General features: G+C 44.6%; 1 protein-coding gene across 11 annotated transcripts in view; it reads left to right on the forward strand.

Annotated features, from left to right (window-relative positions):
* The window catches only part of TEX14 (testis expressed 14, intercellular bridge forming factor), a 91,739-nt gene that overhangs the window by 40,452 nt on the left and 30,946 nt on the right, over window positions 1-20,341 (forward strand). For 8 of the 11 annotated variants that reach the window (XM_054689713.1, XM_054689715.1, XM_054689710.1 and 5 more), the window contains 11 exons: window positions 1,506-1,629; window positions 2,749-2,927; window positions 6,139-6,290; window positions 8,248-8,438; window positions 8,857-9,007; window positions 9,521-10,434; window positions 13,016-13,122; window positions 15,333-15,458; window positions 15,650-15,738; window positions 16,795-17,088; window positions 18,527-18,627. In XM_054689713.1, the coding sequence (XP_054545688.1) occupies window positions 1,506-1,629; window positions 2,749-2,927; window positions 6,139-6,290; window positions 8,248-8,438; window positions 8,857-9,007; window positions 9,521-10,434; window positions 13,016-13,122; window positions 15,333-15,458; window positions 15,650-15,738; window positions 16,795-17,088; window positions 18,527-18,627 (2,428 nt within the window). The remainder of the gene's footprint in view (window positions 1-1,505; window positions 1,630-2,748; window positions 2,928-6,138; window positions 6,291-8,247; window positions 8,439-8,856; window positions 9,008-9,520; window positions 10,435-13,015; window positions 13,123-15,332; window positions 15,459-15,649; window positions 15,739-16,794; window positions 17,089-18,526; window positions 18,628-20,341) is intronic. The other 3 variants (XM_054689712.1, XM_037495104.2, XM_054689719.1) reach the window with 1 other exon arrangement.

Raw genomic sequence — 20,341 nt, forward strand, 5'->3', positions numbered from 1 at the left:
TAGGACAGAGCTGGGTTCTGGGCTATGCAGGGTTGTGTTCCTCAGCCTCTGCATTTTCTGATGGTTGGCTAATTTGACTCCTGTTGGCTGCCAAGAAACAGAAAAAGGAATGAATTAACGGCCTGACAAGTAGGGAAGGTGGTGGTGAGGGGCTCAATTCTGCCAACTGATTGGCTCCCCATAACCTTGTCTCTGGATGGTCCAGCCTGCAGGCCTCACTGGCTCTCTGGCTCCAGCCCTTGAGACCTGCCCCATTTTCAGCTGTGGGCCCATCCTGGACAGTGTCCCTGTCTTCATAGAGCATAAGTGTATGAGATCCATACATCTGAGGAAGTGTGACTAAGCCATTGAAGACCCACCCATGGGTCTCAGAACCTAGGCTTCCACAGCATTAGTCCTTCAGCTTTTACTGGGGTGGGCTCTTAATTTGTGGTCTCAACTCAGTTACTGAGGCCTTGGAATGCACTCAGGCTCCTGAGAAGGCTCCTTAGCTCCTACAGAGGTGTGTCAAAAGCCAAACTCTTCCTTTTTAGGAAATTAGACTAAGAGGCCCCTGGGAGGCTGGAAGGACTCATAGACACAGCATAGGCTTGATGTGAGACTCACTAGGGGCAAGTTCCTGTGGTCCTTCTGATGTAGTTTCCTCAAGAGCATATCTTTTTTTTTTTTTTTTAAAGATTTATTGATTTATTTATTTACACAAGCACTGGGTACAGTCTGAAGTGCGGGAGGGTGAGAGAGTTCACCAGAGCCAGAGCGGAGAGCAGAACAGAAAGACCAACGAAATACACTGCTGAGGGGAGCAGCAGGCAGCAGGAGAGGTCTGCGCACCATGTGGGATCCTCGCCTGGCGGCTGGGGATTGAACCGGCGCTGCAGAGGCTGCCGGCAGTTTCGCAACCCAGGGGTCAACTGCTGAGCCACCAGGGAGGCCCAAGCATATATATATATTTTTAAGATGTATTTATTTATGCATACAAGAGTTGGGGTACAGGCCAGAGGTGTTGGGGGGTGAGGATTTACCAGAGACAGAGTGGGGCACAGAACAGACAGATTGACCAAAGTACACTGCTGGGGGGAGCAGCGGGCAAGTCAGGAGAGGTCTGCTGCGTCATGTGGGTTGCTCCCTGGCCTCTGGGAATCGAACTTGTGCTGCAGTGGCTGCGGATAGCTTCATAGGTTGCGTCTTAACCCATGCGCCACCTGGGAGGCCCCTCAAGAGCATATCTTGTTTCTTGTAGGTGCTTGTTAGGACGTAGATGATGTGTGCAATGTGTCTTGCTCAGTGACCCTCATCAATGACTCTAAATCTTCAGGGTCTGATCAGTGAGAGGCCACAGATTGCATCAATAGAGATCCCCCGACCCCCACCCACAATAGTAAAATATTGTAGGGGAATGATAGTGTTTGGAATGCGTTCAAGGGACCTAGAAGACAGGCAGCCTCCTATTTTTCCATCATGTCCTCCTTCCTCAAGTCTGGCCTGAGACTTCTTTGCTTTTGCAGCAAGCTGCGGCACCCCCACCTGCTGCAGCTGATGGCCGTGTGCCTGTCCCAGGACCTGGAGAAGACCCGCCTGGTATACGAGCGCATCACTGTGGGCACACTGTTCAGCGTCCTCCATGAGCGGGTAGGCAGCTGTCTCTGTGCATTTTCCCTTCCTGTCCTCCCTCCCTCACCCCCTGGCCGCTTCTCGCCCAGCAGGGGAGCTCTCATTTGTGCCTGCACAGAAGCTGGCTCTGTGTCCTTTCCTTATGGGGCTATAGAACACGCTGTTTAGGCCGATAAGCATGTGGACTGGCAGAGTTGGGCTGTTTTATTATTGCCAGCCCTACTTCTTTATCAGGCATCTGAGAGCTCAGCAGGCCCAGAAAAACACATTTCTCGCTAATTGTGGTCAAAGAGGCACTTATTTCCCCATTTTCACTTTTGCTGTTCTGGATCTTTGCTGTAGAGAGAGGTTTCTTTATATAGAGGTTCTTTTCAGTCCCTTTTCGGATTTCCGGGGAGGAGTGAACAGCTTCTCTGGCCCACAGACTCCCTGGGATACATGCTCTGGGCTGAGATGTGGCTTCAGAACCATCCCTCCCCAAATTGGGTTTTTTTTCTCCATGACTTTGTTCTACAGATGCTGGGCAGGAGTGGGGAGACCCGTCAGAAAGGGCCCTTCCCCAAAGGCCCAGCCATTCCTCCTGCGGAGGACTACCTATTAGTGGTCTGTTTTTCCTTTCTTTCTTTTCCGTGGGTGAAGGCATTATGTTAAAATACCATTTCTCTGCCATTAACTTTAATCAGCCAGGTGTGTTGGTGGAGTGAGTGTCTGCCCCTTTGGAAGTGCTTTCTCGGTGACCTGACTGGAATAGGGGCTGCACTGGTTCTTTAAATTTCCACGTTCTCCCAGCAGCACAGGCTTGGAGAGGTTGGGGGAAAGGTTCTTTGGTGGTGGGCCTGGCTGTTTTCCCCAGGCCATTCCTGATGCACACACCAGGCTTTCAGAACTTTCTCCTTATTTTCTGTGGTCTGAAGTAGCTCAGTGATGGAAAGAAGCTCAGGTCTGGAGCCTGGAAGCCTGGGTCAGTGAGACCTTACACCAGCCAGTTAGCCTCTCTGAGTTTTAGGTTCCTCACTTGTAAAATGAGAACACTAGGTAGCTGTGAGGATAATTGAAAAGACTGGAAATAACAGAACATTTTAAGATGTCGCTGCTGTTCCCTTCCACTCCTGGCTCCCTTTTCTCTCTCACTTGCAGCGGGCCCAGTTCCCCGTGCTGCACATGGAGGTGATCGTGCACCTGCTGCTTCAGGTCTCAGATGCCCTTAGATACCTGCATTCCCGAGGGTTTATCCACCGCTCCCTCAGCTCATACGCTGTCCACATCGTCTCCACGGGGGAAGCGAGACTGACCAACCTGGAGTACATGATTGAAAGGTGAGTGCAACCTCCATTTGATTTCCAGGGAGTGTCTCCCTGGGGGGTCTTTGCCACAGAGAGAATCTAATCTGGACAGGATAAGTGGGCTCAAGTGCCCATTAATGGGGGAAGCGCATTCCCAGATGCCTCGCCCTGTCCGCTTTTAGAGGACTTTGCAGAAGTTACTTCTGCTTGGAACATTCTCACTCTGGCAAGCTTTTTTTTTTTTTTTTTAATTTATTTATGCATACAAGAGCTGGTTTACAGGCCAGAGGTTTGGAGTTGAAAGGATTCACCAGAGACAGAGTGGGGAATAGAACAGGCAGATTGACCGAAGTACACTGCTGAGGGGAGCAGCGGGTGAGCCAGGAAAGGTCTGCAGTGCCATGTGGGTAGCTCCCTGGCCGGTGGATCGAACGGAGCTGCAGAGGCTGCAGACAGCTTCATAGGTTGCGCCTTAACCCCTTGCACTACCAGGAAGGCCCTCATTTTGACAAACTTCTTCTTTTTTTTTTTTTGTTAATTTTATTTATATATATATATATATATATATATATATTTTAAAGATTTATTTATTTATTTATACAAGCACTGGGTACAGTCAGAAGCGCGGGAGGGTGAGAGAATTCACCAGAGCCAGAGCAGGGAACAGAACAGACAGACTGACGAAATACACTGCTGAAGGGAGCAGCGGGCACGGCAGGAGAGGTCCGTCCCACCATGTGGGACCCTTGCTGGTGGCCCGGCGTTCGAACTGGCACTGCAGAGGCTGTGGGCAGCTTCGCAGCCCAGCGCTCAACTGCTGCGCCACCAGGGGAGGCCCTACGATTATTCTTTTAAACTCCCTTCAGACACAATCTCCCTTCAGATACAATCTCTCTTTTGAAGCCTGTGCTGAAGCCCTGGTCCCTAGCATGTTTTGTCTGTCCCTTGGCTTTGCAATTGTTTATATGAAGTGTGTGGGCCCTGCCACCTGGTGAACTCTGAGAGAGCAGAGACCATGGCTCCATCTATCTTCAACACCCAGTTCTGGTGCTCAGTAAACATTTGTTAAGTGAATGGATGAACCTAGATAAAGGGAAAACTCGAAATGGTTCAATTCAGGGTTTACCACGTTGGCTACAAGTTCAGGAGCAGTGGAAGCTAAGGGATTGAGACTTTCCCTTAGCTACCAGAATCCAAGTAGTTTGCCAATGATGGAGCACCATCTGTTGTTGAGATGGAGATATGACAGTTTCTTAACTTTTCAGTAGAAAAGTAAATTCTAGAGTGAAAAGGAGCTTTGGAGATGGTCCTGCCCCGCCCTGACCTATTATAGATAAGGAAACTGGGGTCCCAGGGTGAAAAGGGGGGTCTGAACTCACCCAGCTGTGATTAGAACCAGGTGGTTGAGAATATTTCTTAGTTATGGAGATTGAGGGCAGGGAAGACCAGGAGGCCACAGGGCTGGACCTGATGGTGACTGAGCAATCAGAATAGAAGAGAAAGGTGTGAGATGCACTGAGCGGCTGGTATCCACAGATTGATCAGGTGCGGGGTTGTGAGGTAACTGGGATTCCCAGAGGAATATGGGTGTGGTAGGAAGGTGTGTGTTTTCTTTTGGCCTTATTGACCTTGGAATGGAACGTCAGGTAGAAATGTCTGTCAGCAGGCAATTGTGGGCATAACAGTATGCCCTTCATTGACAGCTGATAACATGAGTTGATTATCCTAGAATCTGAAATAGCTTTCATTCCACATTTATTTTTGGTAACACTCTATTTGGGTAGGTCAGCTGTTGAATGTCATCGTCAAGGATAACACTCCATCTCTTGGTATAAAAATGATACAGCACTTTCTTCTATTCTTCAACTCCTTATTGGAATCGTTAGGACTAGAATCAGCCTTGCAAGTGGTATCACATAGCCAAAGCCAAATGTAATTTTAATGATGTCAGCCCTGAAGCCCAGAAAAATAACTGTCCTAGAATGACAGGCAGAAAAGAAACCCTCCCACCTCTGGCCACCTTTAACAGAGAAGAATGAGGGATTATCAGAAATGAAGTAAAAGAGAAAGGATATAAATCCTGGTGATAGATGACTTGCCCCTTGCCAGAGTCTTAGACAAACCTGAGAAGCCTGAGAATGTAGGTGAACTCACTTTCTTGACTTAGTTCTCAACGAGTTTGGTTGGGAAGCTGACTTATTCAAGCAAATTGCTGAATCCAAGGGCTATTCCCAAAGAGCAGAGTTCAGAAAAGCAGCAATAGTGAGGAGTCCCAGAAGACTTTGAGGAATCAGATGGGACTTGGGGGGCGTGTATTAACAGAGTCAAACATTAATTTATTCAGAAGTATTCATTGAAGGGCCTTCCTGGTGGCGCAAGGGGTTAAACACTGCACTATGAAGCAATCCGCAGACTCTGCAGCATGAGTTCGCTCCCATTCCAGCCAGGGAGAAACCCACATGGTGCAGCAGACCTCTCCTGACTGTCTCGCCTGCTGCTTCCCTCAGCAATGTATTTCAGTCAGTCTGCCTGTTCTGTTCCCCACTCTGTCTCTGGTGGATCCTCTTACCCCCCACACCTTTGGCCTATACCCCAGTTCTTGTATGCATAAATAAACCTTCAAAAAAAAAAAGAAAATTATCAAAAATATTAAAAAAAAGTATTCATTGAAGCCTTGGTTTAATTTCAGAGGTACATTGATACAAAAGAGAGATATAGGCACCTTCTCATGAAGTTGGCTTGAGTGAAGGGGCGACAGATAATAAACAAATGAACAAAACATTAATTTTAAGGATATTAAGTGCTCTTAAGCCAAGTTTTATTAAAACTGGACTATTTTTAGATCAGGTGGTTGGGGAAGGCCTCTCTGAGGAGATTTTCTTTAGCCACAAGAAATTCTTTAAAAAGTCATGCAAGTATCTGTAGGAGCAGCCATGCAGAAGCCAGAACATAAAGATGTGGTGATGTGCTTGGGTACTGGGAAAATTGAAAGAGGGCTCCTGTGACTTGAGTGGAGTCAGTGAACAGGAAAGGATGGTCAGAGGAGATGGAGGATGGACAGAGCCTGCTCAGGTACGAATAGTAGAAATTCTGGGATTGGGACAGCAGGCAGGTAGGTGAGGGGAGTTTCTAGAAACTATGTTGCAAATGTGCTAGGATTGCAGTGTGATCCCAATGATTCTTTTTTTTTTTTTATTCCAATGATTCTTCAAAACATGAATCCTACCTTGTGTTTCCTTTGTAGGCAGGATGGAGGTGTACATAGGGACCTGACTCAAGCACCCCTCCCCACCCAGCTGTACAACTGGGCTGCCCCGGAGGTGATCTTACAGAAGGCAGCCACAGTGAAATCAGACATCTACAGCTTTTCTATGATCATACAGGAGATTTTAACAGGTAGATGAAAGAGCACACTGATGGTGACAAAAGTCCTTATTTGCTTAGTAACTCCAAAAGTTACTTAGTTTTATGAAGAGGCAGGAAATAGAAAAAAGATTTCTTCAAGGAAACCTATTTGTGCTTATGGATGATACAAAATGATCTCCTAAAAATCTTTCTCCTTTAACCTGTTCATTCAGACACAGCAAAAAACACCAGTTTGTCAATGATAATCCATTTAGTCCAAGTAAAAAAAAATTTTTTAAGATTTATTTAATCGGGCCTCCCCTGGTGGCGCAGTGGTTGAGCTCTGGGCTGCGAAGCTGCCCGCAGCCTCTGCAGCGCCGATTTGATCCCTGGCCACTAGCAAGGGTCCCCCATGGCGCTCAGATCTCTCCTGCTGTGCCCGCTGCTCCCCTCAGCAGTGTATTTCATCAGTCTGCCTGTTCTGCTCCCCGCTCTGGCTCTAGTGAATCCTCTTACCCTCCCGCGCTTTTGACTGTACCCAGCGCTTGTATAAATAATAAATAAATAAATCTTTAAAAAAAAATTATTTAATCATGCATATAAGAACCAGGGTACAGGTCAGATATGTGGGAGGGTGAGAGGATTTACCAGAGACAGAGCGGGGAACAGAACTGGCAGACTGACTGAAATACACTGCTGAGGGGAACAGCGGGCGAAATATGAGAGGTCTGCTGCACCATGTGGGTATCTTCTCAGCTAGCCAGGATTGAACCCACACTGCAGAGGCTGCCAACAGCTTCACGGTGCTGTGCCAACCACCTGTGCCACCAGGGAGGCTCCAAGTAAAATTTTTTTAAAAGATTAATTTATTTATATAAGAACTGGGGTACAGGTCAGAGGTGCGAGAGGGTGAGAGGATCCACCAGGGACAGAGCGGGGAACAGAACAGGCAGACTGACTGAAATACACAGCTGAGGGGAGCAGCAGGCGAGACAGGAGAGGTCTGCCACGCCATTTGGGTTTCTCTCTGTCCAGCCGGAATTGAACCCATGCTGCGGAGGCTGTGGACAGCTTCACAGTGCGGTGCTCAACCCGCTGCGCCACCGGGGAGGCCCAAGTAAAAACTTTTTTTTTAAGATTTATTTATTTTTATACAAGAACTGCGGTAGAGGCCAGATGCGTGGGAGGGTGAGAGGATTCACCAGAGACAGAGCAGGGAACAGAACAGGCAGACTGATGAAATACACTGCTGAGGGGAGTAGCGGGCAAGACAGGAGAGGTCTGCTGCGCCATGTGGGATTCTCGCCGGCCAGCCGGCTGGGATCGAACCCGCACTGCAGAGGCTGCAGACAGCCTCACAGTGCAGCGCTCAACCGCCTGTGCCACCAGGGAGGCCCCCAAGTAAAATTTTTAAGATGGATTTTAGTATCAGTGCCTAGGGATCTCTCTGAGGCTCCCCTTAACTTGTAAATGAAGAGAGAAAACTAGCCTTTGAGAAGCAAACTGTGAGATGAAGCCCACTCAGGCTCTGTGTCTAATGCAGTGGCACTTGACAGACAGAAAAGTCCTGCAGGACTTAATGTGAAGGAAATGGTCACACATCTGAAGACAGAGGAATCGTTCAGGAGAGGGACACACACCCGCAGTTTAGCCATATTAACTGTGGGGATAAGTGAGAATCAGCCCCCAGGTAATGGTGTTCACAGTCTCTGGGGCAGGATCACGGCTCTGTAACATGAATGCATTGGACCACACAGCCTGATGCCACGAAACCCCTGTAGTTCCCAGCTCTGCTACCCTCTGTGGGGAGCCTGTGTGTCCATGATTCTGGTAGAGGGGTAAAGTGATTTCTTATTTGTGATTGGGCTTACAGGTACTTATTTTTAACAGAGAAATAAATGTTTAAAGGGGTAATAAAATGTTTAAAGGGGTTGAGAGACTTGACTAAGGCCACCAATTTCATCTGATTTCTTAATGTTATTTCTTCCTGTGGCAATTTCTTTAACAGACAACATACCCTGGAATGGCTTAGATGGCTCAGTTATTAAAGAAACCATAGTCTTGGGAAATTATTTAGAAGCTGATGTCAGGCTTCCAAAACCTTACTATGATATTGTCAACTCAGGCATCCAGATCAAGTCAAAAGACCGAACTTTGAACCTTCAAGATATCCAGTATATTCTGAAGAATGACTTAAAGGTAAGCTTTGAAGTTGTTAGGAGTCTATTTCTGTTTACTCATTTTATAGGAGTAGGGACTAGACCAAATAGAAACTAAAGACCAAGTTGTAAGTCTCTGAAATTCTCATTTCCTCCCCATGTTCCTGAGAGACACCTAATTACTTAACTTAGGTGAGGGCTGCAGAGAATTGAGGAGGAGGTGGGGAAGGTCGACTGGTAATAACCCCCACAGGCACATAGTGTCATTTAGTGAATGACAGCGATTGTTTTTACTTTTTAAATATTGGTCATAATGCTGGATTAGCTAATTAGAGCTACAGTCAGTCTACCCAACAGGAACAAGAGGGAGTTTATTTAATACCTAGATCTGTTTCTAAAACAACATTAGCATTCAGATGATTGCAGATATGTTCTTAACAATCTCTCCCTTAATATAGGATTTTATTGAGGCCCAGAGAACTCAGCCAACTGGGAGTCCCAGGGTACAAAGTTATGAACCCCACCCTGATGCCAATGTCTGTCTAGGACTTACTTCAGAATATGCAAAAGAGACTTCTGACTTGGAAATAAAAGAACTGAAGGAAACAGGTATCGCCTTCACCCGTAGGTTAGGCATTATTATGAGTGTGTTCTGAGAACCACAACCTGCAGATCTTCCAAACTGTAAATGTCACTTACGCTGAGAAAATACAGAAGCCTTAGGGGAAAACCAGGAGCCTAAAAATTACTAAGTTAAACATTTTGGAGTCCATACACACCTTGGTTACTTCCAGAACCAACCAAGTAACAACCAATTTATTTCTAGCATGATTACTCTCAGGAATTTATCTAATTGCTTCCAAATAAAAATGATGGTTTTTAAATTTAAATCTACAGTCTCCTCAATATAGAAAATTTGAAACATTATAAAAAAGGAAATTTCTTGCCATTTTAATTCTGCCACTTAGAAATATGAACGTACCCAATCATCTTCTACAGCTGGGAAGGAAGCAGGAAAATGAAAAAAACTCTTTGTGCATTTTTATGCTGCTTGAGCAACAAGCCAAGGTTGCTTCTCCTCTGTGATCACTTTAACCTGTTGCATGTTGCTACTCTTTCCAGCAGGCAGTCAGCGCCACTCACCAAGGAGTCACTCTTCTCCCATTGAGAAAGCAACACCAGATCCGCAGGCCCCAGATCCAGGTCTGATAGCCAAGGAGACTCAAAACCGAGACACTGCTTTTTTTGCTTGCTCTGGGGCAGAAGAGGCCAGGAGCCCCAGCCCAGGGCAGGCAAGCCTCTGCAGCTTTGAAATCAATGAAATTTACTCAAGCTGCCTGGACATGGGTGATGACAAAGAATGCCCAGGAACTGGCTCAGCTCTTGAGGAGGTTAGCTCAGACCAGATAGATGAACTGAAGTCCATGGAAGAAGAGTTGGATAAAATGGAGAGAGAGGCATGCTGTTTTTGCCATGAAGATGACAGCTCTTCGGAAGCTGGCACAGAGCACTCCTTTGAGGACTGGAACTGGCAAAATGGTTCACTGAGTTCACCCAGTTTGTGTGAGCCAACCAGAGAAGCCAGGGGCAATGTGAACAGTAGGTCCATGACCGAAGAATACATCAGTAAGTGTGTGCTGAATCTCAAGATTGCACAGACGTTAATGCACCAGAATGCTGATTTGCTGAGGAACACCCAACAGAAAATAGACAAGCTTGAGATGATACAGAAGGATCAGGAGGAGTGCAGGTCTTTGTGGGCTTCTTCAAGAGAGTTTACGCATGTCTATAACTCACTTTCAGCTCTGGGCCCCCCAGCTCTGAGCTATATTCCTCCTGTCATGCAGCTGCCAGGAGGCCAGCAGCTGGACACTGGGGGCAATTGCCTGAGCCCAGCTAGGTCTCCAAGAACAGTGAGAGACTTTCAAGGGGGAAATTTTGGCAAAAGGTCCAGGAAGAGAAGTAGCTGTGGTTGTAAAGCTCTCATCGAAGTCTCTGAAGAAAGCACTGGGGATCAGGCAGAGAAGAACCATCAGGTAAAGCTAAGAAGTGGGAGACAGGGCAGCCCCATGGGAATCTGGAGCCAGATTCAGCATACAACCAACTCATAGACTCTTGGTCTTGGGAAACAAAGCCATTAGGATAGAATCCCAAGGTAGATACTCTTCATCAGCCATTCCAAACTCAACACAGAGCCCATGCCCTCTGTAAATTCAGATTTCTCAGATTGTACCATATGAAATTGCTGTTTTGTAGGTCAGAATAAGTACTGGCAATTTTACGTGGTTTACATGGTCTCTATGCATGGTATCTTGGGCAAGTATTAATCTCCATTTTATATTATTTCATTCATTCATTCAGTAAACATTAATAGAGCCAGAGGTGATATATTAGACCCTGGGATATAATGATGAATGAATTATAGGTTTGACCTGTGAGTCACTCGAACACCAGTGGGGGACAGAGTGACCTGGTGGTTAGGGAAGATGCTGTGGGAGCTGACTTGGCTTAGCCTGAAGCATAGTGAGATCTAGAGTGGCTGTTCCACAAATTCCTTGAGAACAGGGCCAGGTCTTACTTATTCTTTGTCCCAGTGCCTGGTAAGGTGCTTGACACATTGAAAGTACTCAGTAAATGGTCATTGAAGGAATGAAGGGGTAAATAAAGGAATGAATTTGAAGAGGATCACACAGAAAGCTTGCTGCCTTTTGAATCATAGAATTTTACAGGGTATGAAGTTCAAACTCAGTGACTTCAACTTTCCGAGATACCATGTTGTTACTGAGGTGGGGCTGGAATAGGAGAGCCTGGCTGCATTGGGAGAACTTTTATTACTGAACTTAGAATTGCTGGCGCATTGGGATGACAAGCAAGCCAACTTTGAGTGGGCTTTATTATTATTTTAAAATTCTCCACAGACACCATACCCCCTTTATTGCCTGCACAGAGCAGGTAGCTCCCTTCACCCCAGTCTTGCTTCTCTACTGTCAGAGCCCAGTTGTTTGGGGGGGCAGTTTCTTGATTCTTGGCGTAGTGTTCTTTCTCTGTGACCTGCTGAATTTCAGTGAGGCTTCATGTTCACTTGAATATTTGGAAAAACATTGATACTTGTTTCTATCTAAAGAGAAAGCACAAAGAATTAACTTAGATTCTAGTATTTCTTTTTCCACTGAAAACTAGAGTTAGCTAGAAAACCTTTTCTTGTTTAGAAATAACTTTTATTATAATATGTTTTGGTTATCTCTTGCTTTGTAACCAAAAAAAAAAAAAAGCTCCAAATGTAGTGGCTTAAAATAAATGGTTTATTATTTCTTACAACTCTGTGAGTCAGGAATTTGGCAGGGCTTATGTAGGTGGCTCTTCTTCATGTGACATGGGCTGGGATTTCTCATACAACAGCATTCAGTTGGACTGGGCAAGAAACTTCAGTTACATGTCTGCTGCCTTGGGCTTCAAGTGGCCTCTTTCTGCCCTTGATTTCTCATCTTCACTAAATAGACCCACCCAGGCCTCTATAAAGCATGGCTGCTGGCTTCTCAAACGAAAGCTGAAGTTGAAGTCTTAAAAACTAGTCTCAGGGCCTCCCCAGTGGTGCAGCGGTTGAGCGCTGGGTTGCAAAGCTGCCCGCAGCCTCTGCGGCACCAGTTCGATCCCCGGCTGCCCCCCAGCCACCGAAGGAGGGTCCCGCATGGCGCGCAGACCTCTCCTGCCGCCCGCTGCTCCCCTCAGCAGTGTACTTCGGTCCTTCTGCCTGCTCTGCTCCCTGCTCTGGCTCTGGTGAATTCTCTCACCCTCCCGCGCTTCTGACTGTACTCAGTGCATGTATAAACAAAAAAAAAAACAAACAAATAAATAAATAAAACATGCCTCTATAAAAATAAATAAATAAATAAAAAAAATTTAAAAAAAAAAAAAACTAGTCTCAGCCCTGTCTCAGATATTGCTGAGGAGTCCTTACCCCCATGCAAAGGCCTTGAGAGCACATGCTTTAGTGAAATGATTATTTTTAATGCATCTTGACATTTTGAGATACCTTGCTACCATCCCCAAGCCCCACATTTGTTGCGTTAATGTTCTATAAGTTAGAAGATACAATTAACTGTTTGTTTGGAATAAACACACTCAAAAGTCTTTCAGATAAAGGGCATAGGTTAGATTTCTTTTAGTTCTACTGTTTCTGAAGTATTGTAGCCTTTATTTATATTCATAGCATCCACATTGGTGGATTCAGGCATGTGTCACTGTCCCTGTCTTATGGATGAGGAAACTGAAGCACCGGCTCTCTCAGGCTTAGGCTGGAACCCAGGCCTGGGTGTCCTACATCAAAGCCTGCTGCCTTAATAATACCTAAGGGGAATGTACAAAGGAAAGCTTTTTAATTTTCAGTGTCTTTTGTCTGCTCATTCTTCACTTAACCCTGAAGGACTGGGCTGATAAGAAAGCGGGGGAGGACAACATTTCTCCATAAAGGCCTCCAGGTAAGAGAGAGATCTACTAGATAGGAAACATGAAAGGCCTGTTTATTTCTATACATTTAGCAAGAATATCTTTGAAAATAAAATGTGAATAAAGAGGAGAGAAATTCAAAGCACTGAAGCATGTTTACTGCTTTTAAAGGTTTCGGATCTTTGTGGCACTGGAAAACAGAGCGTGTGCGAACAGTTTCTGTCTATGCAGGGAGCCAAGGGCAGCTTGGAAAGAAGCAGGAGCCAAAATTCCAGCAGGTGAGTTAACATTTTTATTAGTCCTTGTGTCACCTGTCTTTAGACTCCCATGTGATATTGAGGCCACTTAATGATTGACATAGAGCTAGTGACAAAGAGACTGAGTGATGAAGAATAGATATAAATTCTCTTATAAATAAACAGTGGTGTAATGGATGGAGGTGTAATTTTTTTAAAGATTTATTTATTTATGCATTCAAGATCTGGGGTACAAGCCAGAGGTGTGTGTGTGTGAGAGAGAGGATTCACCAGAGACATAGTGGAGAACAGAACAAGCAGACTGACTGAAATACACTGCTGAGGGGAGCAGTGGGTGAGACAGGAGAGGTCTGCTGCACCATGTGGGCTGCTCCCTGACCAGCTGGAGATTGAACTTGTGCTGCAGAGGCTGCGGACAGCTTCATAGGTTGCGTCTTAACCCCTTGTGCCACCAGGGAGGCCCTGGAGGTATAATTTGATGTAGGAGACATCAGAGGTGAAGTGGTTGGCAGGTTAATCAGACAGAGCTCACTAGTTGTCAGAAGTGAAGCTGCTTGCTTTTCCAAAACTGTTCAGACTGTTTTTCCTACAAAAGGAAACATCAGGTATTTCATTTGCCAATGCTCCAGAAACCAGACTACTCAGAAACCAGAGTCACTGACTCCAGAGCTGGAGTTGAGCAATGTCACTGTTAACCTGGCCTCTGATTGCCAGCCAGTTGAGTGAAACAAAGTGGCTTCAGACCATGTGGATGGAAGGTAGTCATATCTAAACACAGGGCTTTAAGAAATAGGGTAAAGCAAATTTTCCACAGGGGAACTTCTAAAAGGGGTCAGAAAATGTCTTTCCAGATAGACTAGTATATCAATTTTAGTTTTCTGTTTCAGTGGTTACATGATAGCATTAATCCACAGCCTTGAAGTCAGTTTTGGAAAAAAATAACTTCTTGTTCCTCTTCCCCCTAGTGGTGATTGAGACAAATGACAGGAGTTTGCTGTTCTGTTCATACCATTGAATATGTACATGAAGGAGAATCAAGGAAATACCCAAACATTTTAGATTGGTGTATTTTACCTTCACAAAGGGAATTATTGAAGAACAACCTAACTGACATCAGGTGGTTTAGCTCTCACATCATGGATAGACCAGTGTAGCCATAAGATGACAAAGCAAAAGCTGTCCAGTTCCACCCTCTTCCCCCAGAAGAACAAAAAATAAATCAAAGAAATGGAACCTTTTTGCTACCAATGTACCTAGTCTTTTTGTATGCTGAAAATTATAATTAAATGTGTGTATGCTATCCTATATCCTGATTTTTCACTTTATGTTAGAACATGAGCATTATCCCATGTTACTAAAAAACTTCCTGTAAACTTAGTTTGAAATTGTTGGATATCCCTCCTGTTGAATTTTAGGTTATTTCTGATATAAACAGGGCCACGGTGACTTGTCAATAAAACTTTTTCTGCATTTTGGAACATGGCCTCCTCCATAGATTTTCAGAAACAGTTATTAGTTCAAAGGGGTTGAGCATGTTAAAGATTCTTGAAAGATGTTGCCAAGTTGCTCCTTAAAGAAGCTGATCAGATCTGACCTTTCTGATTCAACAGTCTCTGCTTTCTGGTCCCACGAAGGAGTAGCACATTGTGGATAACAGGAATTTATGTATATGCCACACATCACACATTTTCAGAGTTAGCTTAATAGATGGTGACAACTATATAATCAGGATATTTAGATTATATAGGTGAATATATAGATATTTAGATTATATAGTCTCCCTTGTTTTGCTGATGAGGAATCCTTGGCTTAGAGAGATTGAAGTTTGCCAAAGTCAGCTAGCTTATGACAAGTCAGGATCTGGAACTTATTGAAGTTGGGCTGAAGGTAGTTGAATGTTCTTCAGAATCCTTGGTGCTTTAAGATCATCTTTGCAAATGTTAGTTTTTGTACCATCATTGATAGGCAGATGGACCTGTTGCAGAGACTTCTGATCAAAAGGCAGAAGTTACTAAATCATCATCTGTGTCCTGTGCCATGTTGGAGGGTGGGCCCCGGGGGACTCCTCATCAGCCCAGGGATAAGGATTCTGTCTGGTGAAACTGTGTTTCAATTGTGGGGTCCTGTTATCTCTGAAAATGTCCCATGTGTACTCTTAGAATCATGAAATTTGAGCTTGGAAACTCAAAAATACCTTAGAGCTCTTCTATCCCTGTTCTTTCATTTCTTAGCCAGGGAAGGCCTAGAGAGTCCAGTGTCCGAGCCAAAGCAACACAGCTAAATAGTGCACTCTTCACTGTGGCAGGTCACCCTCAGGGACCTCCTGTGTCATCCAGCCTCTGCCAGAGCTCTACCAGGTAAGGAGCATCATAGTCGAACACTGGGTTGTGTGGTGCCCCCTGGTGGAGGGCAGGAGTCAATGCCAGCCCAGGAGTGACTGAGAGGAGGGGCGGTTCCTGGGAGGGTCTGCTGCGCCGGAATCTTGAGCAAACTAATGTGTTTGTGTTCATTCTGTTCCCCAACTTTCTCCAAAACCTGTGGACTTTAGGGTCGGTGTGGAATCTGTGTCTTCTGAAATCTATAATGCAAAGTCAAGACATAATGAAGATGATGGAGAGATACACTTAAAATGGGAAAGTGAGTATGAAGTCATGGGTTGTTGAAATGAAATTTAAAGGCTGTTCAGATTTCAACCTGTTTGTTATTGCTAAGTACACAGCCTGTATTGCCCTGTCCTCTCACATTTTTTCTCTCTGTTAGATCATTACATTTTAAAAGCAAGGAATTTCTGATTACTAACTGCAAAAAGGAAGTTTTTTTCCTTTGTAGACTTTACAGGAAACATTTTTCTATTTTTCAATATATATTAATTCATATCATTTAACAACCAAAACAGTACGTACTTAATATAAACATTATTAAAGTAGAGTGTGTGCAGTGTTGCTTTCATGTATCTGGTGAGTATTCTTTTTTTTAAAGATTTATTTATTTATTTATACAAGCACTGGATACAGTCAGAAGTGCGGGAGGGTGAGAGAATTCACCAGAGCCAGAGCGGGGAGCAGAACAGGCAGAGGGACCGAGGTACACTGCTGAGGGGAGCAGCGGGTGCAGCAGGAGAGGTCTGTGCGCCATGTGGGACCCTTGCAGGTGGCTGGGGATGGAACTGGTGCTGCAGAGGCTGCGGGCAGCTTCGCAGCCCAGCGCTCAACTGCTGCGCTACGGGTTAGGCCCTGAGTATTATTATTTGTATTAGTTTTATCTTGTAAGCTTAAGAGGGTACAGTGTGGCTATGTTTTTTTAATGTTAATGTTAAGTGACATTAGCAAAAGTACAGGACATGTGGGAATGAAAACACTCATGTATATATATATACTCTCAAAGTATGAATTCAGTCTATAAAGGACAAAGTCGAATAGAATCCTTTCCATTAGTTTCTTCAGAGTGGGGGCTTCAGAACTCCATCTACAAGTTTTTGCGGCCTTCCACTCTGAAATTCAGCCACAAGGACTAAAACTAATTGAAATTCTGCTCTTCCCTCTGTCATCTAGTCTCTCCCACACCCTCTTCCAGCTAAACAGCAAGATAAAGATGATGCTATTCTGAAAAGGCAATTTTTGCGTGACTCTTTAATCAAAAGATTTTGTTTGCAATATTCACAATGTTTTAAATGCTGCTTTCTCTTCTGTCCAGTGGAGGTGAAAGAAATGGCAGAGAAAGCAGCTACTGGGCAGCTGGTGGTACCTCCTTGGCATTCTCATAGTTGTTTGACTGTAGAGAATGAGGCTGAAAACAAGCTGAATCCCCTGCCCCTGCTCCCCATCAAGGACCCAGAGAATGCTGATTGGCAGCCAGCAATAGATTACCCCAGAAAAAATGATGAAAATGCCAAGTATGACAAAAAGGACAACAGTGACCACAACAGTGACCAGAATGGCAGACAATTTGGGTCTCGAAGCTTATTTTCAGTTGGAGAAATTGGGATAGGTGAGCACTATCAAGCTACTGGCTCTTAAAAATAAGTAAATCTCTTGGAATATATTTCTTTTGCTGGATTTGCTCTCCTTTTCCATCTACCTGGGAACCCAGGGGGAAGCAATGTACTCTTTGATATACCTGTCCTACCTATGGGTAAAGAAATACTCAATTTTTCAATTACTGGAACAAACTCATTTGTCCAAAGGAAGTAAAATAATCTCCATGCATTGACCCTGGTCCTGGGTCTGACTTGGCAAGGAATGGAACCTTCCTTACCTCAGGGCAAAGGCCACTCCCTGCTGCCTGTTTCTTTAATTGCATTTTAAACCAGAAAAATTCCACTGTCTCCTAGATAGTCTATGCCAGAGGACTCTAGAGCAAAATGGCATTTTTAAAAATTAAATATATTTATTTAAATATATAGACATATTTTACATCATTGTTCATTTTTGTGTAATGTTCGATTTTTCCTCTCAGTTGTAATTCCCATAAAATTCCACCACCAAGTCACCCATGAACCATCAACCATAGTCTCTTGTGCTTTTCCTTCACCTATTTTGATCCCGCTCCCTCCCCCTTCCCTGCTGTATGTCTCCAATTTATGGTTTGCTTGCTAGTTTTGTCTGCTTTTTTTTTTTTTCTTTCCCTACTCCTTGTTTGGTTTCCCTAAATACTTCCTATAAGTGAAACCATCCAATACTTTTCTTGAGAAAAATGACATTTACTGTCATCACTCTTATAGATTTGTGGGCTAAAACTGGAGGCAATGTATTTCTACCTGGTAATTGCTTGCCATCATAGCATAGGATATTATCTCCCAGTTGTTTGCAAGTTAAAGGTACATCTAAAATGATTGTTTATCTTAGGTAGAGATCTATTGGGTTGGTGGTGTTTTTTTTCTTTTTGGTATTTAGAATCTTTGCTTTGTCAAGGATCATTCTTTTTTTTTTTTTTTTTAAAGATTTATTTATTTATACAAGAACCCGGGTACAGGCCAGATGCACGGGAGGGTGAGAGGATTCACCAGAGACAGAGCTGGGAACAGAACAGGCAGACTGACAAAATATACTGCTGAGGGGAGCAGCGGGCGAGACAGGAGAGGTCTGCCGTGCCATGTGGGAATCTCACTGGCCCGCCGGGAATCAAACCGGCACCCAAAGGCTGCAGACAGTTTCACAGTGCTGCACTCAACTGCCTGCTCAACTGCCTCCCCTTGACAGGGGAGACACTGTCAAGAATCATTTTTAAAAAGGATAATGATCCAGAGCAATGTGCTGGAGCCAGGCTAAACAGTTTTCACTGTCTGGACTGGATCCAATATGTAGGGTGGGCCACCCACGGCAGAATCCATGGCATTTCTTCTCTCACCTTTCGGGGCCACCTTTCAGCCCTTCCATGTCCTGTGAATATCGCTGAATGATTTTGACTCTGGTTGTATGATTTTTAGGTATCAGGCATCTGTCGCTCAGGAAAAACGGGCAGCCAGAGCACAATGAAGTCTTTCAAGCAAGTTCTGAGGCATCTGCTCTCATTGAGAAATCTTGCAGTGTAAGTAGTCATGACCCCGACAGCCAGGTTGAACCCAGAGACCTAATAAAGTAGAACTGAGTTGTTACATATTATAACATTGAAATGATATCTGTAGTAACTCTTTTCTATTGGATAATTTTTAATTATAAATGTTTTTAATTATAAATGTTTCTTTCTTTCTTTCTTTTTTTTTTGATTTATTTATTCATCCAAGAGCTGGGGTACAGGCCAGAGGTGTGGGGTGGGGTGAGAGGATTCACCAGAGACAGTGGGGAGCAGAACAGGTGGATCTATTCAAATACACTGCTGAGGGGAGCAGCAGGTGAGTCAGGAGAGGTCTGCTGTGCCATGTGGGTTGCTCTCTGGCCAGCCGGGGATCGAACTTGTGCTGCAGAGGCTGCGAATAGCTTCATAGGTTGCAACTTAACCCCTTGTGCCACTCGGGAGGCCCTTCTTTCTTTTTTTTCTTTTTTTTAAGATTTACTTATGTATGCATACGGAAGCTGGGGTGTAGGCCAGAGGTGGGGGGCGGGGTGGGTAAGAGGATTCACCAGAGACAGGGTAGGGAGCAGAACAGGCAGATCTACTGAAATACACTGCTGAAGGGAGCAGCAGGTGAGACAGGAGAGGTCTGCTGTGCCATATGGGTCACCTCCCTGGCTGAGGAGCAAACTCATGCAGCAATGCTTGGTGATAGTGCTGAGATTTAACCCCTATGCCACTAGGGAGTCCCCTTGCCCAGTGCTTTTTTTTTTTTTTTTTTTTTTTTAAGATTTATTTATACAAGAACCGGGGTACAGGCCAGATGCGTGGAAGGGTGAGAGGATTTACCAGAGACAGAGCGGGGAACAAAACAGGCAGACTGACGAAATACACTGCTTAGGGGAGCAGTGGGTGAGAGAGGAGAGGTCTGCTTCACCATGTGGGATTCTCGCCAGCTGGCTGGGATTAAACTGACACTGCAGAGGCTGCAGACAGCTACACAGCGCGGCGCTCAACCGCCTGCGCCACCAGGGAGGCCCGCCCAGTGCTTTTTTGAGTCAATTCAACTTAAAGCATTGTAGATCTTGGGACTTGGGGAGAACAGACAAGTCAGATTCAATTTTGGCCCTGGAGCTTCCTGTGTAGTTGGGTAGACAAGACCAACTAGTTTGAAGTTAGATACCAAAACTCATGGCTCAACATGTGACTGAGGTCAGCATACCGTAGGAATTGTGAGGACTGTGCCTTCACCTGGAATATCCTCTAAGATCCAAATTCACCTCTAACCCAGTAGAAGGAATGTTTTCATGCCTGACAGCTCCTCAGCGGGATCTGTGGAATCCTGTCATTTTCTAGCATCTGTATTGAAGATACAGCTTTGTTTCTGAGGTTTAACAACATCCTTTAAGCATGCAACTGGGCTGTGAACCAGCCAGACTAAGGAACCAAGATTTTTAAAACCATCATTAACTCGGGACCACAATCACTGAAAGAACATAAACAATAATTGAGAATGAAATAATATAAAAACACAATAGTGACAATATTTCAAGTCTTTCAAAGAACATACTATTATATTTAATTATAGCACAATTACCACTCGTAGGACAATTTATTTTTCCTTATACATGAGGCCAAGAAGGCCATTATACATAAGCATATTGACTTGGGGGGAGAAGCAGGCTTGTCAGAGAAGTGGGGAAGATAGGGGAAGCAGATTGTCTGAGAAATTTCAATTTGATACAAGAGG

The sequence above is a fragment of the Talpa occidentalis genome, unplaced genomic scaffold (assembly GCF_014898055.3).
Source record: "Talpa occidentalis isolate TD23 unplaced genomic scaffold, MPIMG_talOcc4v2.1 talOcc4.7, whole genome shotgun sequence".
Classification (NCBI taxonomy): domain Eukaryota; kingdom Metazoa; phylum Chordata; class Mammalia; order Eulipotyphla; family Talpidae; genus Talpa; species Talpa occidentalis.